The following is a 21,093-nucleotide window of genomic DNA, read 5'->3' on the forward strand; positions in this document are numbered from 1 at the left end:
TGAAATTCAATGCGCATCTTTCTGACCAGCGTCCCTTGATCAGCTGATAGAAGGAGCATGTCGGAAAATTGTCGGCCGAAAAGAGCTAGCGGCCAATGAGCTACTATCTCTGTTCAGGTATTCTGACAGAGGCTGGCGACCGCTATCAGAATACAAAGGAAACAGCAGAAGATTCCTTGATCAACTCACATAAGCATTGATGGAAGAATCTATTTTATTTTCTTTGTTCAGCCAGCAGGTTGAATGAAGAAAATCAAGGTGTGTACATCCGACTTAAAACTGCAAACAGTTTAAAATCTGAATAACAAATCTCATAAGACTGCACAGCAATACCTTTGGCTTATCATACTACGGTAAAAAAACAGTACTTGTGTGCCACCACCGCACCATACAAGCTACATGATCATTAAAACCATTCAGTCAATGTGGAGTTAGACCATGAAGGGAATACAAGATGTAAACTGCAGGTGATGTACTGAGAACTGCTGACTGTGTATACTAGTAGGCACCAAGCAGTCTGCACTGTAGAAGTCCTTTAAATTGCATGCCAAGTCTAATTTTAGCCATCTCCATTAGAATGTAATCCTGTTAAGCAAACAAACAGGCAGAGGTGGTCTGAAAGCACATTAGTGAAAGTCTCTAGGGAGCTCTGACTCAGCCTGCCCAGCATCTGACTTTGGAATAATCTCCATTCTGACACGTTGTTAGTAGAATGCTGCAAGAATGCAACTCTCATTACAGCAATGTGTTATGACAGGGTGTACCTGACTGCATGAAATCTTTGCTAGTGCCATATGGAAGATGATCTAATTTTTCTAAATTGAAGGTTTTAATGGCTTACTTTAAACTTAGAAGTTTATAGTGGTACCATCATTTAAAAATGTTCATGAGCTAGAAGAAAAAGGGGTTGTTTAAAAGTTCAGTAGAAGAATATTGTCCTGTAATCGCTGCCTGAGGATATGATGATCAGATTATGCTCCCTCTTGCAAATGCATGCTTCATTAGTGGGACCAGATGGTACTAGTTCCAACTAGGTGGGTGAAAATGGAAACTATATCTTTATAGCAGGCTATATTCTAGACTTGTACTGTTTGAGTGTGATTTAAATATAAGGAATAAATACACCTGTAATTCAACAGCTCAGCACTGGTATTCCAGAAAATAATTGTTAAACCTATTGTTACATTGTTGCCTGACTGTATATTAAAGGAGAACTATGAGGTGATTGATTTTCACCCATCCTCATAAATCGAGCCGACGTGCGGGTGGGCGGGTACAGCGGGTACAGCGGGCTCTGCCTCTAGATAGGCACTGCTCCCTGCAGGGATTCCCCCCCTCCCCGCTCCGATCCTCCAGCGCTGACTGGAGAAACGAACGGGGGAGGGGGTGGGTACAGCGGGCTCTGCCTCTAGATAGGCAGAGCCAGCTGTTAATCACGCAGCTGGGTGGATCTCGACAGTAATGTCGGGATTCGTTCCGGCTGCGGCGGCCTCAGTATACAGCGAGCTGTAGCTTGCAATATACTGAGCTTTGGGTCACGGGAGGACGCTAGTTGCTGGAGACAAAGCAGTCTCCAGCAACTGTCCATCTACTAGCTTGGATAAGGGACAAAGGAGGAGCGGGGAGCAGGGAAGTGGCATACCCTGCTGTACCTGTGTGTTTGTGGAGACACACACAGCTTACTAGCACACACAAGGGTGGCTCCATAGGACCCTGCAATAGAAAACCTAAAACAGGATATCAGAACCTGTGCTCAGGGAACCAGCTGATTCTGCAGTAAGCTAAAACTTTTAAACATCAAGAAGGAGCATGCATTGTAAGTGATTTAATCATTCATTTGAAATAGCTTAAAACCTTTTGACTTTAATATCACTTTAAAGGCTAAGGTGGTACCCCACTTTATAGACCTCCAAACACTACATGGGATCAAGGCAAGGTAGGATAGATGGAACCTGCCCATGGTTGGTTGACAAAAAAGGGCTGCACATGACTGTGAAAGTCTTTTGCATATGAGATATGACCCTGTGGCTGTTAGTGGATTCTATAAGCCGTTTAGTCCTTTCTTCTAGGTTAATTGCCAACAAGTGTGATTTAGAGTGGTTGATTTTATAAAGTGAGATATCGCTGAATTGTGTGAGGATCTTATGAACTGTTGATAAGGATCGTAAGGGATTGGTGAGAAAGATGATGGCATCATCTGCGTAAAGTCCGATTTTGTGTATATGCTGACCGGTAGAAATACCAGTTATGTCCTGATTTTGCCAGATGGCTGCAGCGAGTGGTTCCATAGCCAGAGCAAAAATGAGGGGGGAGAGGGGGCAGCCTTGTCTGGTGCTGTTAGTGATTTGGAAGGGAGACGAAAGTAAACCAGAGCTCCAAACCCTAGCACTCGGATGAGTATATAGGTCTCCTATGGCTGACCCTAGGAAGTCAACAATACCACATTTGTGTAGCACCTCTCTTAGGAAACCCCAATGTATTCTGTCGAAAGCCTTCTCTGCATCCAAGGAGAGGAGCAGAGAAGGCTGACTAGAATTTTCCACCCATTGTATGAGGTCTATGAGTGTTCTCGTATCGTCTGGAGCCTGTCTACCCTGTATAAAGCCTACTTGATCGGGATGTATGAGGCGGCAGCGGGGGTACTAGACGTCCGTCCTCCACGAGTGGAGAGAGCCCAGTGCCGATCTTAAATCGCCTCTGACGAGGCACCTGCATCACATCCGCCGGGGACTCTCCGGAACGCAACTGCGTTCCAGCTACGAGCCCGGATGACGCACAGGGGGAGGAGCCAGAGCCTGAAAGAGAGGATGGAACGCAGCTGCACGAACCCGCTCCCGGCTACACAGAACTTTATGGAGACGGCCTCGAAAACCAGCAGCGAGGCTCCCCCATTACCTCCATTTAGGACGACCAGGGGGACTGCGCCCAGTACTTTCAGGGACATAGGCAGGGCGGACAGCCAGGGCTTTACCCCAGCAAGGTAAGGCAACCATTCCCTACTCCTACAGACGGTAGAGGAGGAAAAAAAAAAGGAACGCTGGATGCTGCTGGGCGTGTCATTTTTATGAGAGTTAAGAGCCTATCAGAGTGGTGGGGAGGCAGAGCTCTCCCATTTGTGTGCTGACATGGAGCGGTCAGGGAAACGGCCATTGCCATAGCTGGTCAATAACATTCCAAATAATACCATCCAATATTGCATTTTATTATTAATTTGTGTTAAAAATAGTAAAAGCAATTGTTTGGCATCAACTTTTATTCATAACTCAGCCTACAACCCATCAATTATACATTTTATTGTATGTTATTATGAATCCCAGTAGACACCAACACTATTCCACATGTCTCAATTGTGATGGGAAGGTAACAAAAAAGTCTGAATGCATTTAATTTTGCTTCCTTGGTATATGGACATTTCAAAAGGACTCTCATTTAAAGTGAGGATTGTGCATGGACTTTTTATCCTTGAGTTAAACCCCCAATAGCGCTAAACTGATCCCTATTGCTATAGCCTAACCCTTTAAAACAGCTTTTAACACCCTAGCATGTCAAGAAAAAACAGTTGTAGTTTTTTAGAATTTTTATATTTAACCACTTAAAGACCTGGAGGGTTATTCACAAAGCTGTTGAACGCAGCCAAGTGAATAACCGAGCCGAACTGAGCCGAACGGCGTTTGGCTATTCACTTCGGTTCAGCCGTACATCAACTAAAATCAGCCGTACATGGGCTGCCTTCGGTCAGACGGACATGCTTTGCATGTTCAGCTGAGCAGAAGTACAGAAGCAGTTTGACTCAGCCGATCCAACATCTGAATCTAAATGTAAAAATAAATAAAAATGTTATAAAAATAATAAAAAATGCAAAGAAAAGGAAAAAAAACAGCGTGGGGTCCCCTTTCCAAACCATACCAGGCCCTTTAGGTCTGGTAGGAACGTTAGGAGAAAACCCTATTTTAAAAAAAAAAACCGTATGTGGGGTTCCCCTCCACAAGTCATACCAGGCCCCTAAGGTCTGGTAGGAATTTTAAGGAGGAACCCCGCCCCATAAAATGGGGGGAAATTTACGGTCATGCTTACGGTGGTGGGGGAACGGAAGGCCCAGTAGATAATGAATAGGTTGCAAAGGGAGCTTTAACTGTAGCAAACGTTCCAGTGTGGTTTGGACCATCTTCCAGAAAGCTTGCAACCTTGGACAAGACCAGTATATATGAAACAGGGACCCCCACTTGTCCATCCCCTCGCCAGCATTCTGGCGACACTTTCGGGAATACAGAGCGTAAAAACTCGGGGGTATAGTACCACTGGTACAGTATTTTATACTGATTTTCCTTATAAACTGAACATATAGAGGATTTGGCAGCCGACCTCCATATCGACTACCATTGTTCCCTAGTGAGCAGGGCTACTATATCTCAAACGTAGTGGCTAGCCATTAGAATGGCAGAACCAAGTTTAACCGGGAGTGGACTGAGACCTGGGTGGCAGATCCAAGGAAGAGTGGGACAGGATCAAGAAGGAGCAAGGTTACTTTAGAATGTTATACGCCCTGGAAGTGGAGTGAGGTACTTGTTAACTTGTTAATTTCTTAAATTGTTTAATTTTCAATATAATGGTTTAGACATGCGTTGAGATACATTTCATCCTAATGATAAATATGTCCATGACCTAATTTCATGTGCATCTTCTATCGATACATACAGTTTAGTCACTAATATGTGCTAAAAATTGGGTGAAAAATGAGCTGGACAGGCAATTTTCTCTTATTGAAGGATTGTGTACCGCTCGCCTTGAGGAGTCTACCAGTAGTAAAATGGAGTCCTAGATGGACTGCGAATGCTCTTACTCTACTTTTGTCTTGATGATCCGAGGTCGCGGTACTACCCAGATAGCAAGGATAACTTGCCACAAACTTGTGTCGGGGTTAAATTGTAATTTTGTTAACTTGCTGCACATGTTCCTGGCAAGCTGTAGACTTGCAGAATACTTGCAGCATAATTTCTTGTTGACACTTTTTGAATTTGTAGCAAATTTGCTTGGCAAGTCTACAGCAAGAGTCCTGCAGGTCTTAGCAAGAGCTCTGCAAGCTCGCTGGTCTGGAGACTTGCAATGCAGACTTGCTGTAATTGTGCAACAAAATTGTGAAGCTTGGCAAGTCTGCAAGAGTTTAGCAAGTCATTTTCAAACTTGCAGCACAATTTCTTGCTATCTGGGTATACCCCTAACAGAAAGCTAACATGTGAAAATGTTTTGATCATTATGCTGTTTCCTTCTCTGTATATTTAGCTTTTATTGTCCATTTGGTATATGATACAATACTTTGTAAATCTTATACTGACCGTATGAAAATAAAAAAATGTTTATTCAAAAAAAAAATGGGGGGGGGAAATGTGGGGTCCCCCCAAAAATTTCAAACCAGACTTTTGATTCGAGCATAGGCTTGGCAGGGCAGGAAAAGGGGGGGGGACAAGCGAGCGCCACATGCTCTCGGTACTGGGAGGGTGCTTTTCCAGGGTCCCCCCTGGAAAAGCACCTTGTCCCCGTGCCGATAGGGCCAAGGGCCTCTTCCCGCAAGCCCTGGGGTGTTGGTTGTGGGGGTGCCGGCAGGGGGGCTTATTCACATTAGGATACCCTTTAATAAAGGAGTACCCCTACCCATTCACTAAAAGGTTAAATTTAAATTTAAAAAAAGAGGCCAGACCGTTGAAAAATCCTTTAATTGGAAAAAAAACAAGAAAGGATTTTTGGCACGTCCTAAAATGGATCCATCAACGTAATCCAGGGTCAATCCCAAAAAAAAAGATCATTTTTAAAAAACCTGACGCCCACCGACCCATCCGCACGTGATGAACTCCCGCTGCAGAATGACATTCTAATAGATGCCAGTAAAATATAAACAATTGGCCGGAGCTAGCAGTGACATCACCGCTAGCTCCGCCCAACTGTTTACATTTGTCCAGCACCTGTCAGCCTGCCTGCAGATCCCAGACAAATCAAAACAAATGTTGTCATTTAATGACAACCCAGTGTCCTCGAGGCTCTGCCCAGCTGTTTTGCGTGGAAAATGGTCTCCCCGCTTCGGCTGTATCTATGGCAGCATATGCGTTTGGCTTGGCTGAGCCGCTCGGCTGCCTTTGACTACTGTACGAGCTATTGTGAATAGCCTGTGCAGCAGCCCTTCAGTTCGACTGTGATGCTACGGCTGGATCCTTCAGATCCTTCGGCAGGTAAGTGAACAACCCTCTTGGTGTTTACACCCCTTCCTGGCCAGGCCATTTTTCAGTTTTCAGCGCTGCAGTAGTTTGACTTACATTTATTCAGTCATGCAACGCTGTGATGAAATACATTTTATACCATTTTTGGGGTTTGGGGCAGAAATATCTTTCGTTTGGTGGTATTTAATCATAACTGAGTTTTTTATTATTTACTATATTAAGGAAAAATTACCGAACATTTAGAAAAAAAAACAGGTTTTTTTACATTAAGTTATAATACATTTATTATTACCCAATGTTTTTGTAAAATATATAAGACGGGATCACATCTGGTAAATAGACACCAAACATGTCAAGCCTTCAATTGCGTGCACCCGCAAAATCGCAAAACACTACCATAGCCAATATTGGCCATAGGCGATGCTTTAAAAGCTTTAACCGCTCATCAGTTTAGTATCATCTTTGAATAGTGGCCCTAGAATTGTCAGTGCTGCGGAGCTTGGGGCCAGCGCTGCTGTGGGGGGGTGCACACCGACCAGCACCTCATACAAGTGATCCGGTGGCTCTATAGCTTGTATGTAAACAGGCATCGTTGCCTGTTTTAAATGTTGACATTTGTAAACGCCCTATTACATTTAAGAAACTCCCGGCCGGCCGTTTAATTACGGGAATGGGAAGTGGTTAATTGCTCCTTCTTGTCCCTCTGTCTATAAATATGTGGGTTTTAGAACCATTTCCAGAAATGTATAGAGCCTAAGGAAGCGATCAAAGGCATCTCAAAATCTTGCATCTTTAATATCTAAAGTTAGCCAATAAAAAGTATCACTTTAACTTCAAAATTACTGGATGGCCAACACAGTACAAAACTCTACTACTACTTAAAAGTTTTACAAAATCATAACTGCTGCAGATTGAAATGAAGCAGTCATTTTAATTATAACATTTAATTATAATACTGTATGGCTAGTGTAGGAATAATAAGGTTATATTAACCTTTATACAAAACTAGAGTTGTCCTTTAAATGTTAACTTTCAGATTTACTCCTGCTACATGACTTAAATTCATGCAAAATTCTGCATGAATCACTGTATCCCCAAGCAAGAAACAAAAGTCTCTAGGTCAACAGGTTGTTTTTTTCAAAGACACTGTCCTGTTTTTCCATTTTAACACAAGGACAGTTGCAGAGGGTATATTTCATTCTTAAGTTCAAAGCAAGGCCAGAAATGACAGATGGCAATGCTATGCTTGAATTGTTCTCATGGTACCTTGTAATAAAGTGTCATCCCGCTCTTTTCTGCACTACAATAAAATCCACCAACCTAACTGAGTAAATAGACACATTTGCTGTTAACTGCTGTACTGTTCTTTTTTATTGTTTTGTTATCTCTTTGCTCACAGAAGCAAATGATCAAATGATAACAGTCAATGATGATTTGGTTTTATACACCAAATATTAAATAATATGTCAATGACTTGTATGATATATACAAGGATTGCAGATTCAGTTCATGTGAACAAAGACTGCCTCAAGGCCAAACACTTAAAATTTAAACAGACGGCTTCAATTATGTATTATTAACCCTTAGAATTACAATAGCAGACTATACCAATGCCTGTTTCTGGGGTTATTTGAACGGATTTTTCCATTTGCACTAGATAATTCAAACTTTTGATTGGCTTCTTCTGTAACATGCACAAGGCATTTGGATACAAGCTCAGTCCAAATGCCTTTAGGCAAAACATTGGCCTGATGGTTGTACAACCAAGAACAACATGCAGAGTTAAGCATTTAGGCGTGTTGCCTATTGAGGTGAGGGAAGGAAATATCCATGCACTATACTATACTATACTTACAATGAGGAAATGCAAAAGTAATTAGGTCAAATTCTCTAAGCTGCCTGATGAATTGTTCCTTCACTAGATTGGTTGCCTGGAAGACCCGTAGAGTAATTTTAAGTCTATTTCAGCTGGCCCTTTTTTTTAAGGTCCTTTTTTAAGGTTTCTAATTGTTTTTCCCTCTGATCTTTTTTAATGGACCATGTTTGTTTGTGTTTGCGTGTGTTAAGGTATGAATTATAGGAACCATGATACAAACTGGATGCTCGTACAGTAAAAATAATACATTTAAAACCTAACTTTATGCAACTTTTTTTAGTTTTGGAAAGAGTAAGGAACTGTTAAACTTTCTGTCAGATTTTTATTTCTATCTGTAACTCCACTGGAGATATTTCCCCCCCACTTCCGGTCCCTATGACATTCAAGAAATAGTATGACAGGAAGGCATGGATAGCAATAGAAATTTAGTTTAAACCCTTCTTCCTGCAACAACATTGTATTTTTGTTTCTCTCTGTTAACCCATTGACAAGATTTGCCATTGCTTCCTGTCCTGACCAGAAATTAGTGAAATATCTAAAACGGATACAGAAAGCAATTAAAAATTTGCAAGCATTCTAAACCCCTGGGAATCAACCTGCGACCCTTTGCATTTATTGTGTGGCCCTCAGAGCCTTTGCAGTCAGTATTCTGTGTTTCTTCAGACTGGCTTCTAGTATTTAAATATCTGTATTTCTTGCATACTATCTTACTTATTTCTGTACTGTCCATCACTTTTCCCATTTCATATTTTATTTTTCTCTGATCTTTCATAAAGGATCTAGTGAAGGGTCACACTTAAGGCCCCCATATTAAGTTAGTTGATCACCACTGTTCTAACCTTTCCCTATTTTATAGAAAACAAAATAAAGGTTTAAGCTGGATATGGTCTGTAACACATTCAAAAGTGCATAACAAATGAGAAATAACATTACGCTAATCTAAAAATATCTGACTCATCTTTGAACCTATGAAGATGCTTACCCAACATTCCTTTGTTTGAGCGCGATAAACACATGTCCTTCTCAGCACTGGGAAGCACAAATCCAACTACAAAGACTTCCACTCCATCAGCCATCAAGGCAAGCCCTAAAACAAAGAAGAGGGTCCACTGGAAACGCCCATGCCCACATTCCTGAATTATGTTTTCATATTGGTAAGCCAACTGCTCTTCATCCTCCTTCCGCTCTGCCATAATGTCAGCATGGTCTCTTAATTCATCCCTTATGGCTGAATCCTTATGCTGGGCCCTTGCATCATCAGGATGTGGTATACCCTGATACTCTCCTTCATATATCTCATCATCTTCATCATGTCCCTCTGTGGCATCGCTCTGGGCATCCTCATCCTGGTTGACATGCTCTCCACTGTGATAATAGCCATCATTTGATGAATATCCTCCATGTGTGTTATCTTGGTACCGTGAGTAATCATCCATGGCTTGGTTACTGGTCTGTCTCTTTACTTCTCTAGCTATATCTCGTGCTCCTTGGTAAAAGTTTGAATTGTTTCTGTAGCCATCCTCCATTTTGTGTTGGACCTTTGCAATAAAATGTCAGTGTTTTTTTTAAGCTTAATGGAGAAAATTGTTTCAAAAATCCTCTTCAGCAAAGATCAAGAATATCCAATAGCAGGGTCAACAGCAGCAGTCCATTGTGCTCTCATGAGTCATGTTGTTTAGTGTAATCCTGTGCTAGAAATACAAACAAAAAGAGTTATGTTAGATAAATTTAAGAATGAAATGCAACTGCACAGTAAAATAAGATTGAAACCTTCATTGTTTTTGTTATGCCTTTAAATTACAGATTTAAGGTTAAGATTTAGGTTATTTAAGTGTATAGTCTAAAGTCTATAGTCTAAAAGTCCTAGATTTCTAAAATAAAAATAAAATGTGATAAAAAGTCTAACTCAATGCTACCAGGTTTTAGCACAGATAAAGCATACATTGTAAACATCTACATTAAGAATGTTAATGTATTCAAGCAGAGTGACACACACTAAACAACTGGGCACTGCACTGCCCTTAAGGCTGAAATCCAGGCAAATATTTAAACAAAATACAAAACAAAAAACAATGAATGCACATATACACTATATTGCCAAAAGTATTGGGAGGCACCTCCAAATCATTGGATTCAGGTGTTCCATGAAATGTCCTTGCTACTAAATATTCCACGGTCAACTGTTAGTGGTATTAGAACAAAGTGGAAGCAACTGGGAAGAACAATAACTCAGCCATGAAGTGACAGAGCGAGGTCAGCGCATGCTGAAGCGCACAGTGGCCGAAGTCTCCAACTGTCTGCAGAGTCAATAGGTACAGACCTCCAAACTTCATGTGGCCTTCAGATTGGTTCCAACTTGTCGACCTCTCCAGCTGGTGACGTCACATCCAGAGACTGCCAGTAGGAGATCTACAGCAGATGGTGCTAGTGCGCATGCCCAGGAAATCCTTGTTGAATTGTCTAACTATTGCCACAGCGCCTGCGTGGCTATCGATTTCTATAACCTACTACAGTTATATTTGCCCTATATTTGTTATAGAAGCCGATAACCGCGCAGGTGCAGTGGCTATTGCCTCATCCGATTCTATAGCCTAGTCAAAGGTTATATTATGTTACAGCGCCTGCGCGATCACATGATTCTTTCTACAACCACAGTTGCCACTGCACCTGCCAGGCTGTCGGTTTCTATAACCTAGGACAAATATAAGTTTGTCCTAGGTTATAGAATCCGATGAGCCACTAGCCGTGCAGGCGCAGTGGCAATAGTTAGACAGTCCAACAAGGATTTTCTGCCCATGCACACTAGCTCAATCTGCGGTACATGGCAGTCACCGGATGTGAGGTTGACAAGTCAAAGCTTTCGATAGAACACTGGGATATGTAGATTTTAGTGAAAGTAAACCACATTCAGGGAATACAGGACGTTGTTGAAAGAGATGTCTAGCAGATAGGCAGAGCCCACAACAAGGAGATTTTTTTAAAGTAAGCTTATATTGGATTGTCAAAAATAACTATTGTTTGTATTGCTATTATAATGCTGATGTTATGAAAGGAAATTGTATGATGTAATTTTAGGTGTCCTTTCGGTTTTTTTGCATCATATTTCACAATAAACATATCCAAATGATCCTTTTAAAGTGCTGTATCTATTCTGAGAACAGAATGCATCTAATACTTATGTGCATGCAATCTTTAGAAACATGACTGCATATATACATTCTGAAAAAGACGTCTTAAAATGGAAAGCATTTATTATGAAAACAGTATGGCAATTGCATAACACAAAGGAATTATCTTCCATTCACTTTTATGTAATCAGTGAAAAATAAAGCCTAAAATTAACAGCACAAGATGACGGATAATGAATGGAAACAAATCATCAAACGTAGTAATAATTCAGTGTGCAGGCACTGGTTGTCTGCTTTTACCTCCAGTCCAATAATGGCAGCAATAGCTATGCTGATAAATAACAGTTTAGAAAACATGACATAAAGGCAATAATACATAGCGTAGAGGAACAATATAACAATCAAGTTACTAGGCTGGCCAAATGATATATAACAGAGGTAGCAACAGCAACCATAGGTATCTCAAGCGCCCTTACAGGGCTGCAGGATGGAAAATCCAACTATGTGAATAAGAACAAATGAAGAAAGAGAAAGGCTAACATGCACAAAGAGATAGAAGAGAGAGGAAAAAAGAAATTAGAAAGAACAGTTGAAGAAGGGAAGAGGAGGGATGGGTTACAGGAATAGAGAAGGGCCTGACTAGCACCTGACCTGGGGAGAAGCTAGAATAAAGTAACCTAGTCAGGATGTCAAAGTCAGGCAGTAATGAAAGAAGAGTAAATAAAATTTAAAAAAATGATGAGAGGACTCTAGAGGTCACAAAGAAGGGCTTTCGTCCTATCTGATCCAGAAAAATTAATCCAAATTAAAAATTGAGTATAGAATGTATCTAACGTGTCTGATTCAGTGGCCAGAAGCTCGGTGATTAACAATTTAAAACCTGAAATGTCAAATACAACAACTTGCAGTGACCAATGATGTTTTAGTTTACTGAACCAACAGGTTACTGATTTTCAAATATGAATTCTAATTGGTTGTTATGGAATATGGTGTTTTTCTGCTTACTGAATACTAGAAAACTATGCCTGTTTGATGGACAGGAAGAAAAATAGAAAACAATTTGCTTAAAAAGCATGTTTTTCTTTTAGTTGTACATTGACTAGTACAGAGTGCAGTAACCCGTAGCAAACAGAGATTACCTAATAGCTTATCGGACACCAGTAAACTGTAATCTGATTGGTTGTTATGTGTTGATTTCTGATCTTGACTTCATTGGACAACTTTCAGGCTGGCTTCATATCCATGCTTTGCTGTGCAGAGCAGGAAAATGTGTATTTTACTGTGTGCTATCTCAATGCATGCACAGAGAATAGCACCACAACATACAAGTCCAGAAGGTGCCAACAGACTGTACTGTAGTAAACCAAAACATACAGCATGTGCTGCTTTAAAAAAGGTGCAGGTTTTCTTGATGTTGTTATATGAATGGGCTGCCTTAACCCGATGCACAATGAACACACGTCAACGTGCATGTTGAAACATACTGAAATAAATGTTTCATTAAAATGTAAAAGCTTCCTATGTGGGGATTGGTCTCTTGTTTACAGATGATGTCTACCATCACACAATTACATGTCCAGGGTGAAGAAAACTCCTCCATATGTAAGACCCAAGACCTTATTTGTATATATTAACAAGGCATGTACCTTAATTTGGCTAATACATGCCCCATTATGGAATGTCGGACTTGTTTGAGGAATGTGTGATGCATATTTGGAATTTTTAACTGTGATTTTGGTGTGTGTGCTGTAGCTGACCTCACTGCTATTCACTTCCAGGACATTGACATTTGAAACACTTGTCATTCACTCATGTTTTCTCCACAGACATCTGAGGGTTTTTTTTTTCATATACACAGTCAGGAGGAACTATGTAGGCTTGGAGCCTGACTTTACAAAAACATTAAACTTTTCTGGAATTATTATTTGAGTTTCTAGCAGATTAGTGCTCCTCAAAACCGGTGACCGTGCAGTCCAGTCAATATGCATAGCTTTTCAAGTGATTAAAATCTGAAGAAAAGACACATATTGCTGCATCAAAGTCCATTCCACTATTAACAGTTCAGTTGGTAATTGAGGGGGTTGACAATGCATGCAGTGTTTCTGGTGTGGAAGGAAGGTTAAGGATGACTTGCTTGACAGTGCCTTCAGATACAGAGGTCAGTGGGGCTTGTTTTAAAGCTTATTATTGTTATTGCATTTAAATATGTGACTGTCCATAGCCTGGCTAGAGCAGACCACAAATCCATAGATCACTCTGCACAAACTATATTGCTGGTCAGTATTGCACATGCTCTACTGACTACCAGACTGCTAAGAAACCCCACAGTCAACCACACTATTGCACAAAGACCATTGCAAGTAACAATTCTCAGAAACTAAGGAAGATATTCATCATTGTATGGCTGTATATTGTACAGTACATAGTTGGGCTGCCAGCTCACCCCTCACATTACTTAAAGGACAACTTTACTTTTAGTGAGTCTGATGCTGCACAGCCTTTGCCTGGTCAGGCCTTAAAACTACTGCACACGCATCCCACTTGCTCTTTTCATTCCTGGGGCAATACACCCCTGGATGGCTAGGGATTCCATAAGTATAAACCAGCCAAACAAAATAAAAAAACAGTGTGCACGGGCCTGGCCAGGACATTTTATGTGCAAAGACTGCCATGATAAGCAGGGCCACATGGTAAAGGTCTTAAGAGTGAGGCTAAAGTTAACTATTTAGCTGTGTGAGTTACACTGAGGAGGAGAAAAAAACTTTGAAGGGTAACTTCCCTAAAAAAGATATTGGCCTTTAAGCTGCACTAACTTCCTCTTCCCATACTAACAATGTACCACTTTTTTCAGTAAGCAGTAATGCAGAGAATCCCATTACCCATCACTCAGCATGCCAATGTTTTAAAATAAAGGTCCCTTTTGGGGTCCAAGTTTATAAAACATGTCCAATGCTGAAGGACATACTGTCTAGTATAAGTAAAATAAGGGATTTGCTCACTCAATGCCTTCTTGCTATGGGTCTCCATGTTGATAAGCCTAAGTTAATAGCATGCTAAGGAATATTCAACAGTACATTTTTAACTTTTCTAGTAAACAGTAAAATAAAAAAGTAAACAAGAAAAGAAAGAAACACAGTTGGATCACCAGAGGTGAACCCAGAAAAGCAGATAGTAGGAGTGCAGCAAGGGAATTGCCAAGGAGGAAATTTAAGGCTTTATTCATCTCTACTAAGAAGCTTGTTATTTTATCTAATTAGTGAATGAAATAATGAGCATTTTTTTTAGCTGACAGATTCTCTGTAAGACATCTATCCCTCCCCTTCTCTGTTTGCTTCTTTTACAGCATCATGTCCCTTCCAGGTATAATACGGTAATACTCTGACAAGCAGTAGGGTAAATAAAGAAGCAGTATATAGCATTATAGGTGTAACAGAGAACTCATTACAGTAATCAATGCTTGCACTAGCTCATAGATTGCCCAGGCAGCAACTCCGATGAAAGGCAACATAAATAAAAAAGAGAAAATACTGCTGGACTTAAAGATGATAACAGATGGCAGACTTTGACTTCGGGCCCAGGTTAGTAACACCCATGAGACTTCTGTGAACAAATCTGAATTTTTACACAGTTATAAAGTATGTGAATGGAATAGATTAGGTTATTTAAATACTTGATATTCACCTCCCAAGACAATCATTCATGAATGCAGCACATTGCAGCAAAGCATGGTTGAAATTCAATTATTATCACATTATTTAAACAACATTTAAGGAATCGTGCTACAACAAATGTTCGATATAATTAGGCATTCTTGAATGGCATACAGAGGTTTGGAAGCAAACATCACACATCTGATTTCCACTTGCTTTAACATTCTACATTGAATTTGTAAGTTTATGGCAGAGACAACAATGATTTCATATCTTATTTTCTTGGTTCAACAGTGGGGATCTCGAAGCCTCTAAAATGTGTACATCCAACACCTGAAAGGTTTCTATACACAGGACATATCATCAGACAAGACTTGGCATATTGGCATGTACTGTATAGTTATCTATAGTATAATACAATATAAGACCTGGATGAATTTCTGAAAATCTGACACTGATTTCAACTTGAATCTCTGCATGACATCCTTCCATATTATTTTTATCCCCCATGTCTTCTTCTTTCCCATGATATCCTAGGAATTTAATACAATTAGAACATTTATAAGATATAATTTGAAGTCTTAAAGTGAACTTGTGGTGGTTGTGGCCACAGGTAAATATTGGTCCTATGATAAGGCTGGCCCATCCTGATACTTGCATACAAACTAAAGGTGGCCACACTGTGCGAATTTCGTCTGCTTCCTCAAGAATCGGTCATACACTGTGTATGGCCACTAAATTCCAACAGTGGGTGCCGCTCACTGCACCTTTTCGGCTGGCATTCTTCGATCAGGTGAAAATCTTTGAATAAACAGTCAATGAGCTGCCACCTCTGCTCAGGTGTTCTGACGGGTCGGTGGCCGCTGTGAGAATACAAAAGGAACAGCCTTTTGTGGATGAATCTGCTCTATCTTTTTTTTTTTAAATAGAGCAGTGAATGGCCAGCCTTACTTTTCTGGCAAAGTGATCCACTAAGCATTAACCTTAACATTTGGGGTGTTGTAAAAGTGAAAAAACAACTTGATTTCTTATGGTCATCATGTAGTCACAGAACTTGCAGAGAGGTAGTCCAAGTGCAAGAATACATTTTAAGGGCCTTCTGCCCATGTTAACTCAACCTGCATGCAGTTTTTCTCTAAACGCACCGCCCTGACTCATCTCAGGTGTGGCCATTGTTTTCCCCATGCAAGAAACTTTTGTGGACCAAATGTGGCTGCTTGTCACAATATATACATTTGATTGGAAATCACTGTCTTAAAGCTTAACTCCAAATAACCTTTCCCATAACACTGGTGCTTGTTAGCCCAGCACTGTCATATGGAGGAAGAGAGGGTACCATGCTATGAAAGCCTCAAGTTGAGATTTGGAGCTTATACAGAGCATCCTCTCTTTGCTTCCAGCAATTGTACAAATCAGTTAGGGAGTAAAGGGAAGTGAGTGCACTGGGAAGGGGGAAGTTAAGTTAAACTTCTGGATTTCCCACACATGCAAAGTACAGGTTGACTTTACGCAAACTGAAGTTTACATTTTCATTTTTACACAGGGTATTTGATTCAAGGTTGGGTTCCAGACATCTTGATTACCCCTTGTGGGTTCCTATGTCTAGCAACAGTGGCAGTGATAGTGGATAGGAATAAAAGATTGCCAGAGGGACTAACAAAAGGGACATTTTACCAAACTGTTTAAATCTTTGTTTTACTAGTGCTATAACTGTTCAGCCATTCCTGGAACTGTTATAGTTTTACACAAGCTAAAAATGCACACACAGGTCTCCATATTAGTGGGATTTTGGAAACTGTGGTACATGAAGTGCCCATGGTACTTTACAGTTCTGCAAGGCAGCAAAATAGACTTGTGCTAGTCATTTGTTTCTGAAACACGTTAAGGAAGCCTGTACTAAGAGAAATACATAGGCTGTTATTCCTGATCTCCTAAAGAAAATACCTAGTGTTTCCCTGTTTCTGTATTCAATGCTTTCCGAGTCAAAATATGTATGTACCCAGTGAAGTAAGGACTCCTGATTTGCATTAGCTGCATGTTAGTGACTCTGAAAATACTGTATGGCAGTCAGTAAAAGAGCATTTTTAGAAGCAGATGTGGCCACATTGACTAAGTGGGGTGACTATTTAAATGTAGTTTGCTAGGACAGTATTCAGTCTCCCTCTCTCCCTGTTTTGACGTTCATGGAATGAAGCATTAGAAAATCCATAAAGTGAATGGTGCCCAATTATTGTTTCACATCCCTCATCCCTGAGGTGAAATGTCAGCTCCTCCTGCCCCTAGAAGTCAGGGGGCACTACACAGATGTCAGCAATTGCAGCCTGGCTATTTTTATTAATACAACTTGGCTGACGAACAAACGTATAGTCACTTTGAAATACATGACTTGTCAATATAGAGATTTTGAGGAATACAGTAAATTTACATACAGGTTTCTATAAATAAGTGTGAAATTGTTTATTTCTGATTATGGAGATCAGGCTTACTCCATACTGCTAGCAGGCGGTTCATTCTAATTAGCGTTACATCATGTTCCTAAAGACCGATCTTCCATTCTAACAGTATCCCTCAAAAGAGCCACATCTGCAAAACAAGTGTTGTCTCAAGTACACTTGATGCAACTTATCAAGGGCATCATTAGTTGCACCAGGGGTACGTGAGCTAGAACACGTGAAATACTTGAGCTGGCTAGGGGTTTGTTGAGTGTAAATTTTAACTGCATGTTAGAAATATAGCTAAGTCAAAAGAATGGTCAATATAGTTAAGAGAAGGGATCATTGCCATTCATAAACAAGGAGCAGCATATAAAATGATAGTGAGGCACTGAACGTTCCTAGAGACACTGTTGGAAGCATAGTTCGCAAATTCAAAGTTAAAGGAACAGTGGTTACACTACCTGGACGGGGCAGAAAAAATAAGCTATTAATGGTTGCAACCAGGATTTCTGAGAAGGCATGTTGAGAAAAACCCTTGAATGATTGCAAAAGACCTGCAGCAAGACTTGGTGGCAATAGGCACTGAGGTTTCAGTTTGGACAGTTAGGTGTGTACTAAACGCAGAAGATATCCATGCCAGACGTACGTCGGCTCCAATATGATCAAAATCAGATAAATAAGCACAGACGTTTTGGCATTCTGTTCTGTGGAGTAATAAAAAAAAAACTGGAACTTTTTGGCCCTATGGATCTGTGGTATATCTGGAGTAAAAAGAATGAAGCATATACTGAAAAAAACACTACAATGTACTACCTACAGTTAAGCATGGTGGTGGCTAGGTGATGCCCTGGGGCTGCTTTACATCTTCTGTCACTGGTAACCTGCAGTATGTGGAAGGAAAGATGGATTCATTGAAGTATCCAAAAATTCTAGGAGAAAATGTCATGCCGCCTGTGAGGGAGGTTAAGCTTGCGTGTCATTGGACCTTCGAACAGAACAACGATCCCAAGCATACCTCAAATTCCACCAAGACTTGGTTGCATAAGAAGTCCTGGAAGATTCTACAATGGCCATCAGAGTCACCTGACAGGAACCATATAGAAAATCTGCTGTGGGATTTGAAGAAGGCAGTTGCAGGACACAAACCCAAGAATATTATTGAACTGAAAGCCATTGCTTAGGAGGAATGGGCTAAGATTCCTCAGGAACACTTCCAAAAGCTGTTGTCTGCCTATGCATCCCGTTTGCAGCAGGTCATAGCAGTAAAAGGGTGCTCTACTACAGTAAGTACTGAACATGCTTGCCATGAAGGGGTTGAATAATTTTGAGACTGCCAAAGTCATTAAAAGTTGCATTTTCAGTTGAATTTTGTGAAACCACTTGAAACATTTGTTGTGTTGACCTATTTCAATTGGTTTTGTTTGATTTGTTCATTGCAAACAGCTGAAAGTCTGTAAATGTTGCCAAAAAATCTGATTTGCAATGGGGGTTGAATAGTTTTGATTACAACTGTACAGTCACAAACTATAAAAACAAGTTATAAAGTATATCACTGGCTCATAAGATTATATAGAGTAACTGCATTGTAAAAAGATAACAATCCCCTTAGAAGGGATAAACTCTGCATAACATGTACTAAACCATACTATCATGGCCACCACAGACTTCAGTGGTAACAGAGATTTTAACTATTCCACATTATCCAAAACAAAAAGCTTTTGGCTGAAGTTCAACTTTAATTATTTTTTATCTAATGACTCTTCTTTGAAGTCTTAATAGGAAAGAAATATATATCAGGATAATCGGCAAAAAAGCAGCTTGCTTCCTCTAATAACTCTTACTACACTGGGCCCAATCCTTTGTATTGCTAAGTTAGAATTTTAGACAACATTTGATACGGGGTACATCCATGACGCAGGGTTCACAGAGCATTATGGGTTCTGCTAAGACAGAGCACGACAGGAGCCATTGGCTTTCAGACTGCGTCTACCTAATTGAATCCCCACAGAGTCCCAAATGTAGAGAAAAAGAAGGCAGGGGAAGGAGGGAGGGAGGAGTCCCTCTCTTGATTAATTAATTTGTGTCTTTAAATTTGGACTTGGGTAGCTGAGCAATGTAACCTGTTTTTTTTATTTTTGCATAGAACTTAAAGTGTATCTATACAAACATGTGGAAGGATTAGACATCCTGTCAGGTTTTTCTGCTCCAGTGTACAGATTTCTGCTCACTTTCTGTTCTGGGAACAAACTTTTTCCACACAGGAAGTGAGGGATAATCCGCAGCAGGGAAACAGACAACACCAGAAGAGTGACAAAGGTTCTAGCATACCACTAATTTCAAAAAATCATTTTTATTTATTTCTGTGTAATTTTTCCCCACTTTAATTCAAAACGAAAAAGAAAATAAAGGAATACAGACGCACTTCAGAATTTCAATGACATAACCACCAACATAGTCCCAACCATTATAACTCCATCTGGTTTCTGTGATGGATTTATATAAGTAAGGGCTACGTTGGCAGACATGTGTCCCCTCCCTCTCCTTTCTTCTGAATCTAGCTCTATCTGTCCTTGTCTGGAAAGCGCGGGACAGACAGTTTGTGATGTACTACCTCCACATGTGGAAGTGCTTAAAGGCTGCTATGGAATGCATCTTCTAGGTATGAAACCTTGTGCCATTGAGGTTTTTAAGCTGGTAGGCGTGAGTGTGTGAACACCAGAAGAGGCATTATAAGAGATAGGATATTCATCCCTCTCTCTCACACTGACTATTGATCTATACTATTGATCCTCTGAAGAAGTGGCCATTGATCTAGGAAACTTGTCTAAAACTTGGAAATATGTATTCGAATTCTTAGAACAGTGTTTCTCAAATTTGTTTAGTCACGGCACACTTTAAAAGTATGCAAAATCTCAAGGCACCCCAGGCTAAAATGTAAAAATTGTACATGTAAAAAACAATGTGTGGCCCCTCCAGAATCCATACCAGACCCTTGTTGTATCTGAGATAGGGGTCTGTCATAGATTGAAAGTGTGGACCCCACGCAAAAACACAAAAAAAGTGAGGTTACCCCTTCACATCAGAGTTGCTCCTTCAAATCAGGAGCCCCCCTTCACATTAACAGTCCCTCTTTACATCAAACACCCCTTCACATCAAAAGCCCCCTTCACTTTAGCGCTCCTTCTTTACATCAAAAGAACCCCCTTCACATCAGTAGCCCCCCTTGACACCACCAGTGTCCATCCTTTACATCAGAGTCCATCCTTACATCAGAGCCCCCTTTTCATATCAGAGTTTTCCCTTCACATCAGAAGCCTCCTTCACATCAGAGTCCTTTGTCCCCCTTCACATCAGAATCCTCAGTCACCCTTCATATTTGAGTCCTAGCATCAAAGTAGAAGCCACATCTGCAGCATCATGGCAGAATGGCGGAAGCAGGCCTGGATGGAGCCAAGACTTTGTTCTTTTCTGAATTAATCCCACCCTCCCTGGATTATCCTTATTCATATCCATGGTGCTGGTGTCCTGCTTGTGCCAAGGAAAGGTATGATGTTGTGTGAACATTCCAAGGCAATCATGATGAAGCCAGAAGACACCCTGGCTGAGAAAGACTTTACTGTATTAGAGTATGAGGAATAAAACCGTGCATATAAATAATATTATGCAATATGAATCATATCTCAGCCGTGGTCTGTGTAATTATAGATTTATGAAGTAAATTGGTTTTAGCATTAACTGAATAAACTGAGATTTTTGTTAAAGAAATATGGTTTTGTAAGTTGGATTACCAATGTA

The 21,093-nt window shown here is 40.4% G+C and overlaps 1 protein-coding gene across 1 annotated transcript in view; it reads right to left on the minus strand.

Annotated features, from left to right (window-relative positions):
* Positions 1 to 21,093, minus strand: part of SV2B (synaptic vesicle glycoprotein 2B) — a 70,596-nt gene that overhangs the window by 21,524 nt on the left and 27,979 nt on the right. The window contains exon 2 of the mRNA XM_018567561.1: positions 9,068 to 9,776. Within this exon, the coding sequence (XP_018423063.1) occupies positions 9,068 to 9,611 (544 nt within the window). The 5' untranslated portion in view covers positions 9,612 to 9,776. The remainder of the gene's footprint in view (positions 1 to 9,067; positions 9,777 to 21,093) is intronic.

This window comes from Nanorana parkeri, unplaced genomic scaffold, assembly GCF_000935625.1.
Source record: "Nanorana parkeri isolate BGI_ZX_2015 unplaced genomic scaffold, ASM93562v1 scaffold1062, whole genome shotgun sequence".
In the NCBI taxonomy this organism is placed as follows: Eukaryota; Metazoa; Chordata; class Amphibia; order Anura; family Dicroglossidae; genus Nanorana; species Nanorana parkeri.